Source organism: Misgurnus anguillicaudatus, chromosome 25 (genome assembly GCF_027580225.2).
Source record: "Misgurnus anguillicaudatus chromosome 25, ASM2758022v2, whole genome shotgun sequence".
NCBI lineage: Eukaryota > Metazoa > Chordata > Actinopteri > Cypriniformes > Cobitidae > Misgurnus > Misgurnus anguillicaudatus.
In genome coordinates, this window is record NC_073361.2 from 31,555,251 (window position 1) to 31,580,064 (window position 24,814).

The following is a 24,814-nucleotide window of genomic DNA, read 5'->3' on the forward strand; positions in this document are numbered from 1 at the left end:
GCTTCTAAGATGAGTTATGTTGTCTGGTAGATTCCGTCCTGTTAATTTTTAGTTATTCAAAGTCAAATACATTACAGATTTTTATGTTGTTTTCATATGATGCATCCAAAATAATTAAAATAATAATGATATTTAAAAATGAAATAATAGATAATTAATATGAATAATTATTAGTCGAAAATCAAAGAAACGTTTTCTAACCTGTACAGATTTGTAACTTTTTAGGTCTAACTTTATAGTTTTATACGTTACAACGTCATCCGCAGCGGTGTCAACGGCGGGCGGTGATTTGTCGTCGTTCTTCTCCGTTACAAACGCGCAGCAGCATCCACGGGAGGCGCAATGTGATTGGTCGCCATCTCTCAAGGTGGGCGGGAGCTGTCTTAACAACGCGTTGTGATTGGTCGGCGCCTCTCCTGGTTACCAGTCGTCACTGGACGCAAAAACACAGAGAGACTCGAGCAAACAGAAGAGCGATTTCTACAGAGAAATGTCATGGACTGTGAGTCTAAAGCTTTCTTTTATCCTACAGCTTTATTTCAGGTGTTTCTAAAGGGACACTGACGCAGACAGAGTGATTTATATGTTAGATTTCAGCGGCGGTGAGAGTTTATGTGTGCTGTTAGCTGAGAGGCTAGTTTTCATCATGTGTCATTATGATCTCATCAGTGGTTAAATATCTTTAGGAATAGGTTAAGCCAGGGCAGGTTAACTGCTGTTTTACTAAGACGTGTAACTGCTTTTTATCAGATTTATTAACCTTTGTTGAATATAGCCAAGTCGTACTTTTTGATGATAAGCTTTTGCTTGCATTATACATTTGCTGGTATTAAATTATATTAATGATATTAAATATTGTTGTGAAGGCTATTTGACATGCTATTAATCCTTAATTTTATATAGATTTCATTTGTTACTGTTTACTTTGTGTATATTGATGTTTTGGCAATGTTGTATAAAATTATGCCAGTAATTTCCCCAGCATTTTTACTTGTTTAATATCTATTCGCCTTTGTTAAATATACAATGGATTTAAAGTTTAAAAACATTACATTTTACATTGATGAATAATTTTAATACATTTGTTGTTTATGTGTATGCAATAAGCTGTCATATGCAGTGAGCCATATGACAGAAACAAATGTTGTTTATTTTAAAGTATTGTCACTCTTACACTTCTTTCTTTTTCTGTCTTTTTCTGCTCTTTCTTCTTTTCTTAATCTCCTCTTTAGCATCCAGGTGCTGTAATTGAAAAGCATCTCAGAATCTGTAAGGCTTTCCCAGTCTGTCTCACATCTGTCTGTCTATTGTCTATAACAGTGGTTCTCAAACTTTTTCAGCGTGCGGCCCCCTTTGTGTACGGTGCATTCCTTAGCGGCCCCCTCAAAGAAAATGTATGAAAAAAACAGTTCTAAAACTTTACATTATAATTAAACCTAAAAAAAATAAGGCTACTAACCAACAGCACTACTTTGTATACTTTAATATGTTTTGTCTTATTAAATGTTACGTTTTAGAACAAATTTGTTATAAAAATGTCATAAAACTGGGGCCCCCCTGGCACCATCTCGCGGCCCCCCTGAGGGCCCTGGACCCCAGTTTGAGAACCACTGGTCTATTAGACCTGTTTCCCTGTTTTTCTGATACATCTTTCTCTTTCTCTCTCTTGTATCACATCTGTATCTCATCTGCCTCTTTTCTATCACATCTGTATCTCATCTGCCTCTCTTGTATCACATCTGTATCTCATCTGCCTCTTTTCTATCACATCTGTATCACATCTGCCTCTCTTTTATCACATCTGTATCACATCTGCCTCTTTTGTATCACATCTGTATCACATCTGCCTCTTTTGTATCACATCTGTATCACATCTGCCTCTTTTGTATCACATATCTATCACATCTGCCTCTTTTCTATCATATCTGTATCACATCTGCCTCTCTTGTATCACATTTGTATCTCATCTCCCTCTTTTCTATCACATTTGTATCACATCTGCCTCTCTTTTATTACATCTGTATCACATCTGTCTCTTTTGTATCACATCTGTATCACATCTGCCTCTTTTGTATCACATCTGTATCACATCTGCCTCTTTTGTATCACATCTGTATAAGATCTGCCTCTCTTATATCACATCTGTATCAGATGTATCACATCTGTATCACATCTGCCTCTTTTGTATCACATATCTATCACATCTGCCTCTTTTGTATCACATCTGTATAAGATCTGCCTCTCTTATATCACATCTGTATCAGATGTATCACATCTGTATCACATCTGCCTCTTTTGTATCACATCTGTATCACATCTGCCTCTTTTGTATCACATATCTATCACATCTGCCTCTTTTGTATCACATCTGTATAAGATCTGCCTCTCTTATATCACATCTGTATCAGATGTATCACATCTGTATCACATCTGCCTCTTTTGTATCACACCTCTATCACATCTGCCTCTTTTGTATCACATCTCTATCACATCTGCCTCTTTTGTATCACATCTGTATAAGATCTGCCTCTCTTATATCACATCTGTATCACATGTATCACATCTGGATCACATCTGCCTCTTTTGTATAACATCTGCCTCTTTTGTATCACATCTGTATCACATCTGCTTCTTTTGTATCACATCTCTATCACATCTGCCTCTTTTGTATCACATCTCTATCACATCTGCCTCTTTTGTATCACATCTCTATCACATCTGCCTCGTTTGTATCACATCTCTATCACATCTGCCTCTTTTGTATCACATCTGTATAAGATCTGCCTCTTTTATATCACATCTGTATCACATGTATCACATCTGGATCACATCTGCCTCTGTTGTATATCATCTGCCTCTTTTGTATCACATCTGCCTCTTTTGTATCACATATGTATCACATCTGCCTCTTTTGTATCACATCTGTATAAGATCTCCCTCTCTTATATCACATATGTATCACATCTGCCTCTTTTGTATCACATCTGCCTCTATTGTATCACATCTGCATCACATCTGCCTCTTTTGTACTACATCTGTATCACATCTGCCTCTTTTGTATCACATCTGCCTCTTTTTGTATCACATCTCTATCACATCTGCCTCTTTTGTATCACATCTCTATCACATCTGCCTCTTTTGTATCACATCTGTATCACATGTATCACATCTGTATCACATCTGCCTCTGTTGTATAACATCTGCCTCTTTTGTATCACATCTGTATCACATCTGCCTCTCTTGTTTCACATCTGCCTCTCTCTGCTGTTTTTCTATATCTTTGTAGTTTTGTGTCAGAGGTCCATCAGCATTTTTTCATGTAATGTTCAGGGTGATGAGGAGCTCATTGAGATGAACGTGACTGAGTTTGTGTATTCTGCAGGAGCTGAGGAGAAGCAGGGGAGGAAAACGCTCCTCCACTGAGGAGAAACTGGATGAATATTTAATCAACCTGCAGCAGAAAAACAGGTTGGATGAGACACTCGAACACAAATTCACCAAACACAGGTCAGATAACACAAAAATAGGTTAAGTATGCCGAGCTCAGGTTAAAACATGGCTACAATTACAGACAGAGAGTCTAACACATACAAACGTCTGCGTGTCAATGTACAATTGGACCCATTAATGAGCTGCTCTGATTGGCTGATAATACAGTCGAGTGAAATTCTACCGGACCGTTTTAATTGGACAGAGATATTGAGTGAGTGTTGTGTAGCCTTTAAACCCAGATGCTATTAATGGGCTCCTGTGAGAAAATGTGTGATCTTTTCACAGTGTTGGGTACGGGTTCAGAAAGCTGAATCATTCTTGAGTTACTTTAATTGTCACATCATTGACACAGATGTACAAGCAGTGTAAATCTCGTGGTATTTCATGTTATAATGCTGCCCACTTTATACCTGTATATTAACAATGATTCAATTTAATAGACATCTGGCATCAGGGCTTTATTTTATAATGCCACGAATACTAGAAGCTAGCGTTTCACTTTACTTTTTTTGACTTTAACGCTAATGTTATTACAGACAATATAATCTCATAGGCCTGCATTGAAGTTACCTGAGCCATATCTGCCTGAACATCAGAGAGATTTAAGGTTGAGCATTACGTAACCTATTATTTTGTGTTTGTGAGGGCTCTGAGGCGACTGCAGAAGAAAGATCCCCGTCAGGAGGAGTTGGAGCTTTTGGAGCAGGGGTTTAACCTTTTCATCAACGGAGCTCATGTGAGCAACAACAGCCGATCGTGCAGGAGAACCGCTCGACCTCCACCAGCACACCGGAGCACACGGACCGCGGGTAAACGCTCGATACACTGATAAACACACAATAACCTCATGTGACCTGCTGTGTCAGATAAAGTATCTCTGTTCCTGTAGATTCCTCCAGATTGAGCGAAGAGACATCTGATCCAGATTCACAAAAACAACGGAGTCGAACAGCACCCGAGAAAACACAGAGACGACAATGGGTGCAGGTACACACACATTGCTTTAACCTTTATGGCTTTGTTAAACGAATTTACTCATTCTCAATCAGGGGTTTTCAAACTTTTTTAGGTCAGGCAAACCCCCTTGACCTAAATTATTTACTTCAATCCCCCCCACCCATTTTTAAAATCTTTTATTAGCCTATGTGCATGTTTAACTTTTATCTTAGCATTAATTTTTATTGCCACATGAAACGTATCTGCCCATTTTGCATGAGTTCTCAGTTTTCTGATATATTGTAGTGTTGTGTTATTGGTCACATGATAAACGAATAAAATATATATTTTTGTAAATATTTAGATTTTTTTATTTTTAAATGATTTGGATTGTATTCTTTAATTGTATTTAATTTTTTTCATCAACTCACGAACACCCTGCAATTCCCTTGCAAACCACCAGGGGTTTACAAAAGGCTATCTTAAAGGGATAGTTCACCCAAAAATGAAAATTCTGTCATAATTTTCTCATCCTCATGTTGTTGTAAATCTGTATGAATTTCTTTGATCTGATTAACACAGAAGAAGATATTTTGATAAATGATGGTAAGCAGACAGCTGAATGTATCCACTGACTTACAACTGTGTGCTTACCATCAAAATATCTTCTTCATCCTTTATTAAAATATCTTCTTCATCATTTATCAAAATATCTTCATCATCATTTATCAAAATATCTTCATCATCATTTATCAAAATATCTTCTTTAATGCCAAATCTCATTGGTTCATTGATGTTGTGCGTAGTTGTGAGTCATATGCGTGTTTCGTATCATCATGCATGAAAACCAATAAGATTTGAACCTAGCACATTAACTTCACTGGATAAATCTCTCCTTGTGTTTATATGTGACTGTAGGAATCAGTGTATATCTGCACTGAGACGGGAAATAAAGTGAAGATTTCACCAGAACACAAATACTCAGATGACTTTGAGTTGTGCGAGAGTGTTGATATGGAGGTAAGCACTTATTACAAAATTAAAATGAACAACCAGCACCATTTTTTATGATTTTCACAAAAGTTTAATGGTTTCAAGAAAATGTGCTTTAAGTATTTAAACATACAATATATCAAATGAAAGACTCTCTACTTTCAAAAATAAAAAACTTTACTCCTACCTTCATTTGGTCTCTTTTTATCACCTCTCAAATATGAGTAGGTTTTTTCAAAAATACCAATTTTAAAGCAAAAAGCTGAGATAATTGTATTTTTGTAAAGGACTTTTAATAGAACTCAAATTTATAACAATGATCAAAACATGCACAGAGTTTTTACCGTTTTTAAGTCAGTGGATGCTTTAGTGTTTTATAAGTTGGGTAAGAGCGCCACCTAGTGGATAATAAGGGAAATATAGATTACCGCTAAAATCTCCTCGTTGGCAGGGAAGCGTTTTCTTTTAATTGATGAGATAACTTGTCACTGTTGGGGAAAGAGTTAACACTGTATGATATCTACTATACATATGAAGTATTTAATATGCTTTTCAAAGTATTACATCACAATTTGCATGTTTTAAAAGATTTTAGCCACAAAAGTTAATTTAGTAGTTTTTCACTATCATGTTGTTTTTAAAATAATATAAGTTCCAAAAAAAAAATAATATTATTCTTATTTTTATCTTTCAATGAAATTAGATGAGGATTAAAACTTTCAAGCATAAAAATCATATAAATATATTTTAATTTATATACTTTGCACAGTGTGTATACAATTTTTTCTAAAACATAACATTAACTGTTATGGCTGCAGGATATTGAGGAAAATTTGATAACTTGCCAAAAAAAGGGAAACAGTATAATAAAGTTTGTGAAATTAAATGAAATTATATAACCAACATATGCAAACACATCCGTATTACATTGTTTCTGGAAAAAATTGTCTTGGCGATCTGCATCAACCTAAAACTTTGACTATACTTAACCTTTTGAAGTATTAGAATCATTCAGTTATTGAAAACCATTGCGGTATGCAAATATTTTATGCACATGCAGCTCTAGTAGCCATTTTAAAGGGGCGGTCACACTACACTTTTTGTTCCATTGAGTTAATTCATACCAATGCGAGTGCGTCAGATCGGAAATGCAATCTTGTCCGAAGATGTTTTGCTACGTACGAAAGTAAAAGTCTGGTATTTTCTGACCAACAAATTCATATGACGTGGAGACATGTGACCATTCGCAAAGATGGACGCCCATATTTACAGTAACATCTAAAAAATATCTTTGCATGCTCAAAGTCTAGTGTGACCACCCCTTAAACAGTTTTCAAGGTAAAGATGTGTTTCAAATGTTTGGTTATAATGCCAATGTGATTCTCTGTGTCAGTCTCCTCGAGAAAAACGCACATTTGGTCTGCAGTCACGCAGTGAACCAGATACTGTCGACAGAGTTCTTCTCAATCCTGATCAGGTCAAGGTAAGCTCACACACGCACACACATACAAACATTTTACTCTATGTTGACATCATTAATGATTTGTATGTGTTAGTTTAGGTTAATATGGTGACTGTGTGTGTATATTTGTGTGTTAGGCACTTCGACGAAGCCTGGAGGTGAGCGTCGGCCGCAGCACTCGGGACTCAGCCGGAGAAGAATCGGATGAGGAATGGATCGAGGAACAGATTGAAAGAGAGGAGAGCAGTGACAGCCTTCCTGACATCACACTTTCTGCCCAACCCACAAATCAGCCAATCAACAAGCAGCTCAGCCATGGTGACCTCATCATGCTGGAGTTTAGTCCCTCCCCTCAAGGTAATTCACCCCAAAAAAAATGACAATTTTGTATTATCTTACTCGCTATCATTTTGTGAACGGTGCCTTTAAGTTTTTTTTGTGTTTTGTGTGCATAGGTGGAAGAAAGATTGAGCGCTCTCTCTCGGCTAAAAGAAAAGAAAACGTTGAGTCGTACATCCCTACCAAACCCATCACTGTGAAGAGACAAACAGAGAGAGCGTCTGAGAGTAGACCTGACGCTTCATGTTAGAGACTTCATTCACACTATACCTGCAAATGTGTACTTGTGGTGGTAAACTGTAATTGTAAATAATCTCTCTTTTCATCATAGGGTCGTGTAGTCGCCCAGAGCGCCCCCTGTCTGCGACTCGTAAAGTGCAGGAGAAGAGAGATTCGGATGAGACGGCTGCCAGCGTCTTGCAGGCCCTGCAGAGAGAAAACACACAAACACCTGATCACAGAGTTTACACACGTGAGCGGGGAGGAGAGAGCAGTGCACGCCATCACACATCCGTACGGCTTTATGTAAATGTATTAATAACAGTATTAACAGTCATGGTACAGTCGCTGTGCTCATGAACGATTATGAATCTTGGCCCATGAGTTTAACTGTAATAAATGATTAACTAATTTCATTAACTGGAGATGTTATATTGATAAGGCCTAAATTATATACACACAGATTTTGACTTAAGATGACAAGAAAATTATACATTTTTGTCTGTTTCTTTGGAGTAGGATGAGGAGGATGATGACGATGAAGATCATAATGGGGTTATCAGAGCTATGCAGAGAATCGCTATCATGGAACCAAGGTATAGTAACATACACATTTATACACCCATAATGCTTTGTGATGTGTTCTTTTACAGTACATTCACACGGGGCATAAGCGTTGACACTTCCCATTCACTTTTAATGGCGTCATGCGTTGCCGAACTGAATTGTGGATCCATCGGCGCCGCATCACTGCCGTTGCTCGGGGCAGAAGTTGAACATTTCTCAACTTTTCAAGCGGCAATTAGCCAATCAGATCACCTTATGCAAATAACCTAGCCAGAGCCAGCCAATTACGTTTATGGAAGAACGGAGCATGTGTAACGGCCACTGTGATTGGCTGTTGGCCACGCTTTAGACAAGCCTTGCGTCAAGCGTAAACGCTTCTGTCTCGTGTGAATGTATCGTTAGATTATAGTATTTCTCTGCCAATACTATCTCTTACAAACTCTCTCTCTCTCTCTCACTGGTGTTCAGACAGCAGAAATGTTTGTTAAAGGCTCTGGAGAGGATCGACACTGTAGATCAGTCCGGTCTCACTGACAGAGGGAGCTTTACTCTGAACGTGAGTAAAAAAGACCTGGTTTATCTACTTTACTCAATCCCACAGCTTTGACCATAGATATGAATATGCAAATAAGTCTACGCCTCTACTTAATCACACATGTTGGACCATAGATATGAATATGCAAATTAGTCTACGCCTCTACTTAATCGCACATCTCGGACCATAGATATGAATATGCAAATTAGTCTAGTCTCTACTTAATTGCACATCTTGGACCATAGATATAAATATGCAAATTAGTCTAGCCTCTACTTAATTGCACATCTTCGACCATAGATATGAATATGCAAAATAGTCTACGCCTCCACTTGATCGCACATCTTGGACCATAGATATGAATATGCAAATTAGTCTAGTCTCTACTTAATCGCTCATCTCAGACCATAGATATGAATATGCAAATCAGTCTAGTCTCTACGTAATTGCACATCTTGGACCATAGATATGAATATGCAAATTAGTCTAGCCTCTACTTAATTGCACATCTTGGACCATAGATATAAATATGCAAATTAGTCTAGCCTCTACTTAATTGCACATCTTCGACCATAGATATGAATATGCAAAATAGTCTACGCCTCCACTTGATTGCACATCTCGGACCATAGATATGAATATGCTAATTAGTCTAGCCTCTACTTAATTGCACATCTCAGACCATAGATACGAATATGCAAATTAGTCAAAGCCTCTACTTAATCAAACATCTCGGACCATAGATATTAATATGCTAATTAGTGTAAGCCGCTACTTAATTGCACATCTTGGACCATAGATATCAATATGCTAATTACTCTACGCCTCCACTTGATTGCACATCTCGGACCATAGATATGAATATGCTAATTAGTCTAGCCTCTACTTAATTGCACATCTCAGACCATAGATACGAATATGCAAATTAGTCTACGCCTCTACTTAATCAAACATCTCGGACCATAGATATTAATATGCTAATTAGTGTAAGCCGCTACTTAATTGCACATCTTGGACCATAGATATTAATATGCTAATTAGTGTAAGCCGCTACTTAATTGCACATCTTGGACCATAGATATCAATACGCTAATAACTCTACGCCTGTACTTAATCACAGATCTTGGACCATAGAAATTTATATGCAAATTAGTCTAGCCTCTACTTAATTGCACATCTTGGACCATAGATATGAATATGCTAATTAGTCCAGTCTCTACTTAATTGCACATCTCGGACCATAGATATGAATATGCAAATAAGTCTACGCCTCTACTCAGTCGCACAGCTTGGACCATAGATATGAATATGCTCCACCTCAGACCTTATATATATATATATATGTAAATAGATGCTACATTCTGCCACTTATTCTACCTCTTAAACCAAGTTGATGTGGCAAACAAACTGCATAAACTGCTTACACCAGTCTTGCAAGTTACTCATCAAATTTCAAGGCCGGTCATAACTAAATTAAGACAGTTACATAAGAAGGAAAATTGGTCTAATTTGTAAGAAAAGTAAGAGATTAATCCTAACTAATTGCTAGGAGGTGGTTAGACTAGTTCTTAAGACACCGTTTACCAGCCAAAGGTAACTAACTATTGGTTAACAAGTTCAAATAGCTGCTTGATGAACACTATTGTCTCTGTTTTATCATTAGCAGGAAGAAGCATCTATGCAGGTGACATCCACCCTTTACGTTACCATGGAGATTTTGTCAAACTGGGGTCACCCGGGTCAGGTCGGGCTCACAGAAGTTCAGTTCTTCTGTCCACAAAATCAAAAACTCTACGTCTCACCACACGACCTGGACATCCGGAACACCGAACAGCCCGGAAATCTCACCGCACTCGTCAATGGAAAAACAAAAGTACGTCTTTGTATAAGATATGAGATTCATTTACATGCCAAAAAATATTTTTTTCAGAAGTTTTTATTTCTAAATGGCTTTATTGTGTTTAGACGACAAAAGAGCGACACATGTGGAAGTGTCTGTTTCACCCACCCGTCCAGTTGTACTTCATCATCAGGAATGTGGATCACTCTCCGGATTTCAGCATTTCCCGAATTAAAATCTGGAATTATAACCGAAATCTCAGTGTGAGTAGTACATCAGGACTGGATTCGCACACTGTGTGTGTGTGTGTGTGCGTGCATGTGTGTTTGCATGTGCCTACGTGTGTGTACTGTATGTGCAAGAGTTGTTTTGTCCGTGTGTGTGTGTGTGTGTATGTGTGTGTGTGTGTGTGTGTGTGTGTGTGTGTGTGTGTGTGTGTGTGTGTGTGTGTGTGTGTGTGTGTGTGCATGCATGAGTGTGTGCGTGTGCCTGTTTGCATGTTTATGCGAAGTGAGTGTGTGTGTATGCGTGTGTGTGTGTGTGTGTATGCATGTGCGTGTGCGTGTGTGTGTGTGTGTGTGTGTGTGTGTGTGTGTATGGTGCAGTTTGAGATTAGCAGTAAGGATTAGTTGAGTTTATCTCATCTACACACAGTCTGGTCACCTCACACTGTCTACTAAACTAAAACAGGAAGATTGAATTATTACAACGGTAGGCTGAGACTCCTACATTGTGTTTATGTAAGCTTGTTTGTGTTGCTCTATGTTGCATTAGCAGTATCTTACTAGCAGTCTATGTAGTACTGTTTAGCATTATTTGCTAATGCTAGCATCATTGTATGGATATGAATGACACGGCATCAGACAGCTTACTAAGGAGAGGTGTATTATTTAAATTTAGTGGTTTTAAATTATTATTATTATTATTAATATTATTCATTCAACAGATCCTTTCATCCATGAAGGAGAATTCAGTTTGACATTGCAACAGAAACTCTTAGATCGATAAACAATTCATTGTAATATTAATGTATCATTCATGCAGTATTCAATCAATTTATTTTGGCAGCTTTATTGTTTCTTCTTATTTGTGTATAACTTTACTTTTGTAACACATCCTTTTTATGTGATCCAATAAAATATCTTTATGTTTTTCCTTATAGGATCTGGATGTGGGTGCTCGTCATGTTCGTCTGTATGTGAACAGCACTCTGGTGTTTGAGGGTCAGCTGGAGAAAGGTTGTGGGAATCAGGTTTTCGACTACAGCAACTCTATTGAACTCCAAGAACTACATCCCCCAGAGTGCACCTCTCCAAACCTGTCATCAGGACGAACCCCGCAAAACTGGAGCCCTCATAACAATAACCCCAAATCTCAAGAGTCCAATGCTGGCCAATCAGATTCCAGCTTCGATCCAATAGAAGAAACAACCCGGGATCAAGACGAACAATCAGATACAAGCGCCGCTCACCCGGTTAACCCCGGAAACGTTGGGGCTTCAATGCAGAGAGACTCACTAAACATGGACTCTCCTCTTTTTGACCTCGCTTTGCCGACTCAGCAGAAGGATGAGTATCCAGAACTAAAGACTGTGACCACACAGCCGTCCTCAAGTCGGATACCACACTGGCTTCAGCCGCTGAATCGGACCACGGCGGACGGAGTTGAAGGCTGTCAGGAGCGAGATCTCCCACCCTGGCTCCAACCTCAGACTACAGTCGAAAGCAAACACTCAGTGATTCCTGACATATCCTGCAATCCAGTGCGTGTCTGTAAAGATGCGTCCGGCCAGAGGGTTCAAAGGGGAACATCGGGTGAATTCGGCCCAGATTTGGGACTACACTGTAGATCAGAGGTAAAATTGCAGAAAGATCAGAGTTTAGAGTTGGAAGAAGACACACGGTTGTATACAGAGCGACACTCGCGTAATCGGATGGACCGGGATTTGGACCTGTGGGATGAACGGATCAAGAGAGCGGAACGACCCGTCAGTGGAAGGAGATCTCAAAACCGAAAACAAGTGAACTCCAGCAATGACATCACTGCAACAGGTGCTTCTCTTAAAACAGTACTTGGTGTGGATGCTAATGCTAATGCTAATGCAGCCAACCATCATGTAAATCTTGTCTGAGGCGTCAAATTCGCATCTTCCACGTCTAGTTTGCCGCTTAAACATTTTGAGCTTTCTCGCTTCATTTGTGCGTTAAGGCGTGCATGAAATTCTAGTCATCGAGACATTCACATGGAAATTTGCATCATGGGAGGGGCTTATGCGACTCCGCTCGCTTCCTGTAATCACGTCACTACTAGAGCAAGCTCCTGATTGGTTAAAGTGGTGTGTTTTTCCGCCAAAGTTCAAATCTTGCCGCGGCAATGCTCAATTCACGCCATTTGCGCGAACTAGACCCATGAATAAGGCGGAATCGCGTCTACAGCGCCTCGCTAAATGCCTCATTCGTGCCGCGAGTCCTCCAGATGCGCGTCTTAACATTGAAATCATTCCCGCTTGACGCCTCTGCGCGGCTGGTCTGAACGCAGCATTAAACTACATAAAATACCAAGTCACTGTTTGTAATTATATCTTATACACATTTAACATTTATAAAAATATTTCTTCTTGTTATCATAGAGGAAAGTGGCGCAGCGTCTGGCCGCAACAGAAGACCGAAACATTGGTGTCAACCGGACGATCCATTAATGGAATCTTGGGACTCATTAACGAAATTCAACCAGTGTCAACGCGGGAGAATCTCTAACATGGCACTGGAGGGAGATATTTTTGATGAGTTCGTTCAGCGCCAGTCACACCCGACCCCCGTCACTACCCGTCCCCCATCCGCCCCTATGCTTCCAGATTCGGATGACCTTGAAGAAGACCAACGCGACCCAGACGAAGACTTCGAAATCCCAGTTCTACCGCAAGGACGTCACCTCATCATTAACATCACGTCTACGTGGGGCGACCGGCACTACGTCGGGCTCAACGGGATCGAGATTTTCACCTCAAGCGGTGAGCCGGTCACACCCGTCCACGTCACGGCCGACCCTCCGGATATTAACGTTCTTCCTGGCTATGGGAAAGACCCACGTGTCGTTACCAACCTGATCGACGGTGTTAATCGGACACAGGACGACATGCACCTGTGGTTGGCTCCATTCACCCCTGGCCGCAAACACGTCATCTCCATGGATCTTGGCGTTAAGTGTTGCCTCGCAATGATTCGGGTTTGGAATTACAACAAATCCAGGATACATTCGTTCAGAGGAGCGAGAGAAATGGAAATGATTCTTGATGGTCGCTTCATTTTCAAAGGCGAGATCGCCAAAGCTTCTGGAACTCTCTCAGGAGGTATGATTGAGCGCTTGAAGTTGATCGTATTTTCTGGGAATGATTCGTAGATCTGTATGCGAATGTTGATTCACACCAAAATGCTTTTTGCATAGTTGTGTTTGACACAAGAAAACGTCTCAGGTTACGTATTTAACTGTTGTTCCCTGAGAAGGGACCGAGATGCTGCGTCTCCCTTGCCATACTTTATTCGTCCCTGTAATGCCATCTTTGGCCATGTTTCAGATAGCGATATACTTCCTGACTCCCGCTCACCCTGTCTTTGTCGTTAAGCTTCACCATTGGTTGAATTTGATATACACATTCAGACGCACTTACCCCTGGAGGCGTCCCCAAAGTGTCACCACCGCAGTGACACAGCGCGAGTTCCCTCAAAAGGGAACTGTATCAATGTATCTTAAAAAGGTAACACGATGTAACCCTGCTCTCACTTGAAATGTGTCCCCACATTAGTCCTTGAATTTGAGGGTATTGGACCTGGAAAGTCCTTGAAAGTCATTGAATTTGAAGTTAACTAAAGTGTGTGAACCCTGAATATTGACTCTACCTTCAATATATTGTTTTTCTTCAGCACTGGATCAGTTTGGTGACACTATTCTCTTCACGACGGATGATGACATCTTGGAGGCGATGGCTCAGTTTGATGACACGTTTAGGGGTGAACCGGAGATGGGCGGCTCGGGCGTAGAGGAAGAAGAACTGCAGCGGCCGCGGACGGCTGATGGTGAAGGAGAGGAAAGACCTTTTACACAAGCTGGATTTAGAGAAAGCAACTCTCTGGTGTGTGTCTTCGCTTGTTGGGTTTGTTTTAGGTTGTGTGTGATACTACTGAAGTAGAAATATGCTGAATGATGGACTATGATTGAATGATGAACGACTACCGTACTGGATTACTTTTACTTTGTTTTCAGTATTACACTAAACGCATAGCGTGATGAGTGTTGACTGATTCCCAAACAAATGACTCTTATGAACCGATTCTTTTTAATGAATCGACTCTTGTAATTCAATCAATGTAGTTTTTGTTGCTGCCTGTATAAAGTCATTAAATGTTTAATCTTATGTGTTTGTTGTCAGATGAGACTGGACCAGACTCTTGCCGAAGAATCAAGTGCCGATGCTGGAGAAGAGACAACTGGACTTTATACTGGCAGCAGTTAGTACCCAAAAAAACGACAATTTGGCCAAAATCGACCCCAAATACGTCCTTAATGCTTCATTCTGTTGTGTGTTTGTGTAGCCCTGCAGATGAACCTGGTGATGTCATGGGGTGATCCTCACTATATAGGTTTAACAGGGTTAGAGGTTGTTGGTAAAGGGGGTGATAGTATCCCTATTGATGTCTCCATGGTAACCGCATCACCTCGTGACCTCAACGACCTCCCTGAATATAGCAATGACCTTCGTACTCTGGATAAGTCAGTGAACCCATATCTCTCTCTCTATCTCTTTCTCTCTCATACAGGCTGTATATCATATTAAAATAATTTTGGGGTGTTTGTAAAGCATCTCTCTCTCGCTCTGTCTATCTCTGTGTCTCAGATTATTTGATGGGGTGAATATCACAATGGATGATAAGCACATGTGGCTGATACCGTACACATCAGGTTATGATCACAAACTCACCGTGCGGTTCGGGCAGCAGCACACCATCGCTGGACTCAGAATATGGAACTATAATAAATCTCCTGAAGACTCTTACAGGGGGGTGAGTAGCCTTATTTTCCTGATGTTTAGTTAATTTGATATAATTTGATATAATGTATTTTTTTTAACGTCCTAAAACTGGATTCCCCTGGCTCAATGATGGGCCCCCAGTTTGCGAAACCACTGATTTAAACACCCTTGAAAGGCCTATTATAGTCGTGCGTAGTTCCTACGCATTTATACTTCAGCGCCGTCATCCGTGTCGACGTGCAATTACACGTGCTGAACGCTAGTAGGCAGTATAAACGGGTGTAACCCACAGTAGTAGTCAGAGAAGAAGCAGCTTGGCCAGTAAACCCACAAACAAAGAAGAAGCAGCAGATTGTTGTGTATACTTTGAGAACACCAGCAGTGATGAAGGTAATAGACAGCAACTTTTGTTGCAGTTTGAGTTATCTTTGTTCTTTCCGTCGTAAGCGGAAATGCCTATGAAATGTGACATAGAATTTTCTAGTGGACCAATCACAGCAGAACGGACCTGTTGATACAATTTTGGCAAGGTGCGCGTCAAGCTAAGCACAGCCTGCGCATAAGCTATGGGATAGAATCTGCACATGACAATAAATTACGAAAAATTATGGACGCCTAATGCTGCGTTCACACCAAACGCGAATAGAGCGTCTGGCGCTAATGATTTCAATGTTAAGTCAATGTAAAGATGCGCGTCTGGAGGTCTCACGGCGCAAATGAGATGTTTAGCGACGTGAATTGAGCATTGCTGTGGGAAACGCGCAAGTTGAAAAATCTAAACTTTGTCGGAAAATCATGCCGTGTTAAGAAATCAGGAGCTTGCTCTAGTAGTGATGTGATTACAGGAAGTGAGCAGAGTAGCAGAAGCCTCTCACAATTTTCGCATGGATGTCTCGAATGACTAGAATTTCATGTGTGAATGAAGTAAAATCAAAAATTTTAAGCGTCCAACTATGAATAGCTCATTTTTGCCGCCTCAGTAAATGCACAGTAAACAATTTTTAACCAAGACTCCGCTTGTGGTTATCGGATTTTACAGCTGGAATCTTTTGTATAAATAGACATAATTAAATGTTTATGATAGTGATGTAAACATGGTAGATGTGCTTGTGTTTTTATTGTATGTTGTTATTAGGGTTTAATCCCGAGAAACGGGATTCCCGGGAAATCTTATCAAGACTATTTCCCGATTCCCGGGAAAAGTTATGACGGGAAACGGGAAATTTATATATATTTTTTTATATAAACGTGCGCTAGATTAGATTTGCAGCTGGCTTTTTCAATGACCACTAAGCCAGCCTCAGAGAAAATGAAAGACGGTGACTTCATGAGCATTCTAAACAAAGAGTTTTCCCTCTTCGAAGCCACCAAAAGGAGACCACCCCACCTGCAACAGCTGTTTGATGCTCTTAGCACTATATCTGTGGAGGCGGAGAGAGTGTTCTCTATTTGCGGCCAATTTGTTACAAAAATACGAAACCGCCTGAGTCCATCGACGCTCTCTGCTTTTTAAAAGCACATTTCCAAAAAAATAAAATAAATGAAGGGCAAGGTGAGAAATAAAAATGGTTTGAAATGCAATGCTGATGTTGTGATAGACACTTTCGCTTGTAATTGCCCTATTGCAGCAGTGTTACTGTTTATGCGTTTGTTTTAGTTTTTAAATTATTATTTCAATTCTGTTTTACCCTAGGCATGGCCCTGTCTTAAATCTTTCCGTGCACATTTACACATTTCTGAGGGTCGTTTGCTTTTATTCAGTTAAAATTGTTTTATGTTTAAAAGAAAAATATACCTGCCCTAATAAAGAAATTGTTGCTTAACTTGTAAGTGGCAGTTTTGCGCGAAATTGCCCTATTGCGACAGTGTTACTGTTTGTGTTTATGCTTTTGTTGTAGTTTTTTAAATTATTATTTAAATTCAGTTTTAGTCTACATAGGCATGGCCCTGTCTTTAATTATTGCCGTGCAGTTGCATTTTTCTGTGGGTCGTTTGCTTTTATTTAGGGTAGTCAAAACTTGTAGCCTATATTTATTTAAAAGAGAAATATACCTGCCCTAATAAAGAAATTGTTGCTTAACTTCGAGTGATTATTCCTCAGTTATTCTTAATTATAGTTTTATAATTTTAAAGATTTTCAGAAGTCACAGACAATCCACCTGGCATTTCGCTACGGCAGGCTGTCACGCACGCAGCTCACTTGATCCGCAGCAGAATTGATCATTGCAAAAAACGTTGTTGATATGGACATAAACTGTGTTTCTTGCCCTAATAATGATACAAATAATATAAAACATGTTGGGAACACATATTTGAATGATATTGATACATTACTTGTGCAAAAAAAAAAACAGCTATTTCCCGGGATTCCCGGGAAATGGGTCGTCTTTTCCCGGGATTTGATTTGATCTAATTTTCGGGAAAAATATTAAACCCTAGTTGTTATCGTCTTTATATTGTAGCGTGCATCATAAATTAAAAAAACATTCAGGTTTTTCTGGATTTGTGCGATTTAAGTGCTGTACTTCTCTTGCGTCTCGTGTCTTTTCTCAGGTGAAAGTTCTTCAGGTGTTTCTGGATGGAGTTTGTGTTTCTCCTCTCGAGGGCTTTCTCGTTCGGAAGGGACCCGGGAACTGCCAGTTTGATTTTGCACAGGAGATTCTGTTCATAGACTATCAGCAGTCCAACACCAGCGGCCCTTCCCATAACAGATCATTTACTGGGACCAGCAGGACCACAGAGGACACACACACTCACTGGTACACACATTTCAGACGAATAATATAAAATAATGACTTGGACCCAAAGCCCAAGACATCTTAAGGTGATATGTTTGTATGTGTTTTCAGTGGAGATGAGTTGGCCAGTATGGATTATGAAGCTCCATTGATGCCCTGTGGATGTATCCTCATCTTCATCTCATTAGAAGTTTTTATCCGTATGGCAGTTTATGAATGTCGGACAAACAAATGTATACCGTAATAAACATCGCTCTGTATTGATCTGATGACAAACCCTTCATGTTTATTTATGCTTATAAGCTTCAGTATTGTCACATACGGGTGGTTTTCTTTGACTGCACGTGTGTTAGTCATATTTCAGCTGCAGTTGTTGACCACGTGGGGCGACCCGTACTACATCGGTCTGAACGGCTTGGAATTCTACGATCAGGATGACCAAAAGATACCATTGAATGAAAACAGTATCCTTATGAACTTCACAAGACTTCAAAATATATTTCAAGTCTTTTGGTGTCCAACAACAGCACAAACTTTCTGTGTAATATTCTTTGACGTCTCGCAGACATTGCTGCTTTCCCAGACAGTGTGAATGTTTTAGATAACGTGATCGGAGACGTCCGCACACCTGACAAACTGATCGACGGTATCAATAACGCACATGATGGGCGACACATGTGGCTCGCTCCCGTGCTGCCCGGGCTGGTAAGAAGACACACTGTTTGTTTGGGTAATGTGAATGTGTATTCATTGGCTGATCATTTCTCTTTCTGTTTGTTTTTTTCGCAGGTGAACCGTGTCTATGTCATCTTTGACAAGCCAGTAACCGTATCCATGATTAAATTATGGAATTACAGCAAAACGCCACAGAGAGGAGTCAAAGAATTTGGGGTAAATTACATTAATCCAGGTGTAGATGTCTAGCTTCTCTGTTTAGTAAATGTACTAATCACCAAACCGGCTTTACTGATAAAATTTATTTCTCAGCCCTACCCAGGTGTGAGCATGAGCGGTGTTTGTACGTGACGGGTGTCGCCTCATTGGCCCTCTCTCTTAATGTGCATTGCTTTGTTGTTTATGTTTGTGTTTTTAGCTCCTTGTCGATGATCTGTTGGTGTATAATGGGATTTTGGAGTGTGTAAAGAACGTTTCACGGGGAATTCTGCCAACCCTGGATCCTGTTGTACCATATCACACCATACTGTTCACGGACAACACGCACATCACAAACAGAGAGAAAAACACAATTATCAGGTATACAGAAACCAGAATCTGCAGAACATTAAATGTATGCATTTGGCAGACGCTTTTAAATAAAGACTGACTACAGTGCAGTCATCAGTATGTGTGTAGCCAAGGATGAAATCCATCTGAAGAAGATCACTCAATGTCAAAGTCAGCATCAATTCACATCCACACAAACAGCTGCTGCTGACAGACTCTTTAGCTTGGTTTGCAGTACAGATTTGTCGATAAAAAACTGGGAAAAGATGTTGTTTGCATTAACTGATGTTATGCAACTATGCAACATGTTGTAGTTATGCATCAAATTTAAACATGTGACCATCATTTGTAGTCTGGGGTTCAGACCACATTTTTGTCCCATGATGCATTTAGTGTTAGAGACATTTATGTCTCCATAGAGTAAAACTCACTTGAATGTTTGTCGTTACAGCAACCATGTGGAGGACCAGGATGTGAAATTGACCAATGAAAATCAAATCATTTACCAGCAGAAGAAGAAACAAACAGCTGACCCAGGTGCACAAAACCATCACATACAAAACACACTATAATTAGGACATATTTTTAAAAATACAATTAATTAATAAAAAGTTTGATTAATGAATTGTAACCTTTGAGGAGGACAGATTCAAAGAAAAGTTTTATAAGATGTTTTTTTCCCCTCAAGATTAGAGTCATTTAAATTAAAATCATTAAAGTTTTTTTCATGTTTTATTTCAGCTCTGCGGCCCAAAACCTGCATGACAGATGCACGAAAACACGGAAAGCAGCGATACTAAGAGCCAGACAGACAGAAATATTGATCCAGACAGACGGACAGATCATGAAAGACTTTACAGGACCAGGTTTTGTTTTTCTAAGAATATTTGGAAGATTCAGTGACTTCGGCACACGTGCACACACTCGTGTTCATATGTAATTTATGTATGATATTACTGTATAATGGTTTTTATTTTTGAGTAGCTGTACAATACCTGACTATTTTAAAGTTTGTATAAAGTGTCCTTTTAATGATATGATTTCAGTTGAAAGGGAGAAAATACCATGCACACTATCATATTTCATATCATTTATACTGCTGATGACTACTATATAAATATCATAACTTATGTCTACTTTTAATATTTAAGTCAAATTGTCCAGACGTCATAACTGACAGTAAGTATTCACAATATTTCTACAAATATTTCACAATCTTTCAATAAACTACTGTACAAATTTATTATGCAACTGCCAGTTTACCTCATATTAAAGCAAATGTAATTATTATTAAATATCAAATTTTTCTTAGATTTTTTTTGTTCTATAGCAAAGGCTTCAAAAAAATCAATACTAGTACAGTAACAGCACAAGCGTGGTTCATTTATGTCTTTGTCTTAATAATTAAAAATGAAAGAAATCATTCAAATTTTTTCATCGCTTATTCTCACTATGTAGACTTTTAGAAGTTACATTGAAGGTTTATGGGTTAAGTCTGGATGTGTTGTTTAGGTTCAAGTCAAATAGATTTAATTACGCTAACTTTATTTAAAGTAACACAATAATCATGATTACCAGAAACTGTCAATCAAATTAAAATTGGCAGTTGTGTGCCAGATGAAGAACCAGTAAAACAACATTGCTGTTTACAGGAACTCAAAGAACGACACCACAACAGATTCACATAGCAACACCTGAGTTTAATGCAGAATCTGCAGTACATTAATTTAAATAAGGAATGACAGTATTAATCTCTCTCTCATCATTCAGCTGGTCAGGTGCATTTATTTGAACAGACAGTAATAAGGCCCTGCTCAGCTGCAGGTGAGACGATACCACAGACGGACGGGTTTGGGTTCCCCTGATTCAGGTACTTTGGAGATCTTCAGATTTTTCCTGGGAACGTTCCATCTTCCCGCTGAGTGTCCCACTTCTCAATCTGAACGTCACACACATAAAACATTCAATCGGTAGCCTTTTAAGCACAATTTTGCTTTGTGGTTTTAGAAACTGAGTTGGAAATGTTTACCCAGGAATTAGGACAGAGAGACTTGTAGACCCTCTTGTACCAGTCACACGGGGCTGTGTCTACACCTTTGGCATCCAGGGCTTTATGGCATCGATGATAATCTAAAACAGATTAAAAATTAATTATTATAAACTGTTCTGCTGTTAGTTCCAGAACCCTATGGCAGAAAATACAAGTTTTTCTTTAAATGGGATGTGAATATATTTCCTTGTTTTGAAATAAATGCTTAAAAATATTCATTTTTAAAATACAATTTTCAAAATTTACAAAAAAATGGCCAAAAAAAATATATATATATATATGTATGTATATATATAAATAAATAAATAAATTATATATATATATATATATATATATATATATATATATAATTTATTTATTTATATATATTTATATATATATATATATATATATATATATATATATATATATATATATTTATTTATTTATTTATTTATTTATTTATTTATTTATTTATTTATTTATTTATTTATTTATTTATTTATTTATTTATTTATTTATTTATTTATTTATATATATATATATATATATATATATATATATATATTTTTTTTATATATATATATTTATATATATATATTTATTATATATATTTATTTATATATATATATAATGAAAAATGAAATATATTTACTTATATTTAAAAATGTTTTTGGTTTTTTTGCGGTATAGGACTATTTACTCATTCTTTTATAAAAATGTGCAGTTTTTGCATTTTATTTTAATACAGTGTTGGCCACAATAATGTCTTTTACACCAATGTACCATGGTATTTCACAGTATTCGTTAATGCCATGGTACATGAATAGGGCGAGGAAAATGCAGTTGAATAACCAGATCTACCTTGGATACCTTGACAAGACTTTAAGTAGCCTACATTTAGCAGACAAATGACTTACAGTACTTTCAAAGAGTATTCATTGAGAATTGAACCCACAACCTTTGTGTTGCTAACACTAAGTTTTACTATTACAGCTACAGGAACACAAAAAACTAAAGGATACTAAGTTAGTAACAAGTTATTAGTATAAACCCTATGCAACCTTTTTTTCTAAAATGTCCAACCTGTTAAAGGAAAGGATAAGGAAGTAGCCTACACACCATTCATTAGCATAAGGAAGCCAAAACATGTACACGAGTACTTTGACTTATTTGTCTATTAAATGATATAATTGGACTGACCCAAGTAATTCTGCCAGCAGTTTCTGGTTTGGTTCTGGTTGGGGAAGCGCGCATCAAACGGCGCTGTGCGGTACTCCTTCAGTTTCTCCTGGATGTTATCTGCCATTACGAACTGATGCCTGTAACACATTCACATACCGATAAACAATCATGCATTTAATATGATGAAAATAGACACTTAATGAAGCGCATCCTATCAAAGCATCAGATTAATTGATTACACCTTATAGTGTGCGTAAAACAAAGATATTTAAGAATCTGCCCAAATATATCCAGATCAGATTCTTATCAATGGATAAAAACATTAATTATTGGCTATATGTATGCAGAATAAAAAAGTGAAACATATGGCTATATTGAGGACAAGCCATGCGTTATATATATACAGCAAATATATGGTGAGTAAACTGTTACGCGTCTATAAGTACAATATCACATCTGTAAGTTACATTTATTTTAAAAGCTATAACAAACACAGTTATCGTTTTGTATTACATAAATGATTTGATATATCATCGGCATTTTGTCACTTACTTTACACACTTTCGGTTTTCCTTTGACAACTGTTATAACGCACAATATTAGTAAATATTATGACTATATCTCCAATAGACGCGCGCATTTAAAGATATCTGTAATGTGGTTTTACCTCTTGAATGTGACCAGCTCTTGAACGTGACTTTTGATCAGTGTCGGACAATCCTCATCCACTTGCTTTGTGTTATATTAAGTGCACTTGAGAGCTGGCGTGCAGTCCTTTACATTCACTATGGCGGACGCAGGTCACATTGAAACGACGGATGCGATATCATCCATAAGTGATGCGCGTAACAATGCAAACACCACGCGTCCATATATAGAGACATTCTTTGATAAATAGACAAAATAACACTAAGGCAAGCCTATATGCATTTGTTTCCATACTGACATTTTGTGGATTAATGTATTTTGAAAATGCATTGTGACTTAACAACAGGTTAATATTTAACTGGTAGGTTGATATGCAACTGGGAAAATGTTTATGGATATATGAACATATTAAAGTTTTAGGCTTTTAGCGTGTTCTATATATAAATATATGTATTTGTTTATATTTTATTTACATGGACTCAAGCCATATGCTTCACGTGTTAAATCCCACCATCAGAATTCAGTGTGCATTTTTTATTTTATTTTTTTAAGAGTAAATCCGAGGTCAGTATGGACAAGAGGTCAAATAAAATCGGATCATAGTCCATTTTTAGTTACAGTATAGCCTACGTGCATCAATAAAGGGAAGACTTTCAGAATGGAAAGTATTTGGGGCATGCTGATTCAAAGTAGCCAGAACTGAACTGTACTGGTGTCAGATATTAATACCATGCATAATGATTACCATATTTAAAAAAAAGTAGTTTCACACAGGAACGCAAATAGATACCATAACAACTTTACCATAGGTTTCATAAAAGCATTATTTCCTGTTATTATCTACCGGAAAATGACACACGCGCTCACTTTGCGCGCGGGTCATACACGGACTGTGGATCAGAAATTTACTCTGCGCAGGTTTTGGATTGTTTGTTCTATAAACGATAAATCCCTAAATCGATCTGTTCTCGTTCATAAATAGCTCTGTTGTCTAGGAAGCATCACGTAAACCTTCCAAGGATCAAACATTGAGCGCGTGACCAGACCAGCTTCCCTTGCGCGGTAGTAGTAGTACAGTGTCCACCACGTGACCCTGATCCATACATATTCAACGTCATAAGTCCGTGCCATATATGGGAAGTCGGAAGCACATCTTTTTTAAGAGCTTTAAAGGCACAGTTCACCCAAAAATGAAAATTCTGTCATCATTTACTGACTCTCATGTTGTTACAAACCTGTATAAATGTATTTGTTCTGATTAACACGAAGGAAGATATTTTGAGAAATATTTGTAAGGAAGCGGTCAGCCCCATTCACTTCCAAAAAAATACTAAGTGAATGGGGCTCAAACATTCCTCAAAATATCTTCCTTTGTTTTCATCAAAACAAAGAAATAAATACAGGTTTGTATCAACAGGGTGAGTAAATGATGACAGAATTTTCGTTTTTGGGTGAACTATCCCTTTAATAGTACTATTAACAATACTATTTAAACAATTACTTTATGGGGTGGTTTTCCAAACAGGTCTCCTAGTCCCAGATTAAAATGCATGTTTAAGATGTCATAATTTAAAAACACAT

The 24,814-nt window shown here is 38.2% G+C and overlaps 3 protein-coding genes across 7 annotated transcripts in view; 1 reads left to right on the forward strand and 2 right to left on the reverse strand.

Annotated features, from left to right (window-relative positions):
- LOC129425815 (immunoglobulin kappa light chain-like) overlaps nt 1-24,814 on the reverse strand; it is a 688,217-nt gene that overhangs the window by 610,994 nt on the left and 52,409 nt on the right. The gene's annotated exons all lie outside the window — the stretch shown is intronic.
- Nucleotides 355-20,681, forward strand: katnip (katanin interacting protein). Of its 4 annotated transcripts, none has more exons than XM_073864283.1 (27): nt 355-502; nt 3,383-3,507; nt 4,138-4,301; nt 4,382-4,479; nt 5,347-5,448; nt 6,815-6,904; nt 7,021-7,240; nt 7,339-7,467; nt 7,554-7,747; nt 7,961-8,037; nt 8,477-8,564; nt 10,210-10,416; nt 10,509-10,646; nt 11,546-12,434; nt 13,013-13,732; nt 14,304-14,512; nt 14,810-14,888; nt 14,973-15,150; nt 15,275-15,440; nt 17,963-18,168; nt 18,259-18,311; nt 18,501-18,611; nt 18,713-18,852; nt 18,937-19,038; nt 19,241-19,401; nt 19,823-19,908; nt 20,113-20,681. In XM_073864283.1, exons 1-27 carry the CDS (start codon nt 491-493, stop codon nt 20,169-20,171), a joined length of 4,803 nt encoding a protein of 1,600 aa, XP_073720384.1. In that variant the 5' UTR covers nt 355-490; the 3' UTR covers nt 20,172-20,681. The 4 variants fall into 4 exon arrangements, with proteins under 4 accessions (XP_073720384.1, XP_073720383.1, XP_073720385.1 ...); XM_073864282.1 differs by having other exon boundaries at nt 356-502; nt 10,207-10,416; XM_073864284.1 differs by having other exon boundaries at nt 356-502; nt 7,554-7,735; nt 10,207-10,416.
- Nucleotides 21,051-23,411, reverse strand: cox6b1 (cytochrome c oxidase subunit 6B1). Of its 2 annotated transcripts, none has more exons than XM_055181427.2 (4): nt 23,253-23,411; nt 22,604-22,722; nt 21,401-21,501; nt 21,051-21,310 (listed from the first exon to the last, which is right to left on the reverse strand). In XM_055181427.2, exons 2-4 carry the CDS (start codon nt 22,707-22,709, stop codon nt 21,257-21,259), a joined length of 261 nt encoding a protein of 86 aa, XP_055037402.1. In that variant the 5' UTR covers nt 22,710-22,722; nt 23,253-23,411; the 3' UTR covers nt 21,051-21,256. The 2 variants fall into 2 exon arrangements, with proteins under 2 accessions (XP_055037402.1, XP_055037403.1); XM_055181428.2 differs by having other exon boundaries at nt 23,138-23,301.

Coding starts and splice junctions, on each gene's coding strand:
- cox6b1 (XM_055181427.2), bottom strand. CDS start 22,709: ATGGCAGATAACATCCAGGAGAAACTGAAGGAGTACCGCACAGCGCCG. Junction 21,502..22,603: donor CTGCTGGCAGAATTACTTGG/GTCAGTCCAATT, acceptor AATCTGTTTTAG/ATTATCATCGATGCCATAAA. Junction 21,311..21,400: donor CTCTCTGTCCTAATTCCTGG/GTAAACATTTCC, acceptor TGTGACGTTCAG/ATTGAGAAGTGGGACACTCA.
- katnip (XM_073864282.1), top strand. Junction 13,733..14,303: donor TTCTGGAACTCTCTCAGGAG/GTATGATTGAGC, acceptor GTTTTTCTTCAG/CACTGGATCAGTTTGGTGAC. Junction 18,612..18,712: donor GATACCATTGAATGAAAACA/GTATCCTTATGA, acceptor GACGTCTCGCAG/ACATTGCTGCTTTCCCAGAC.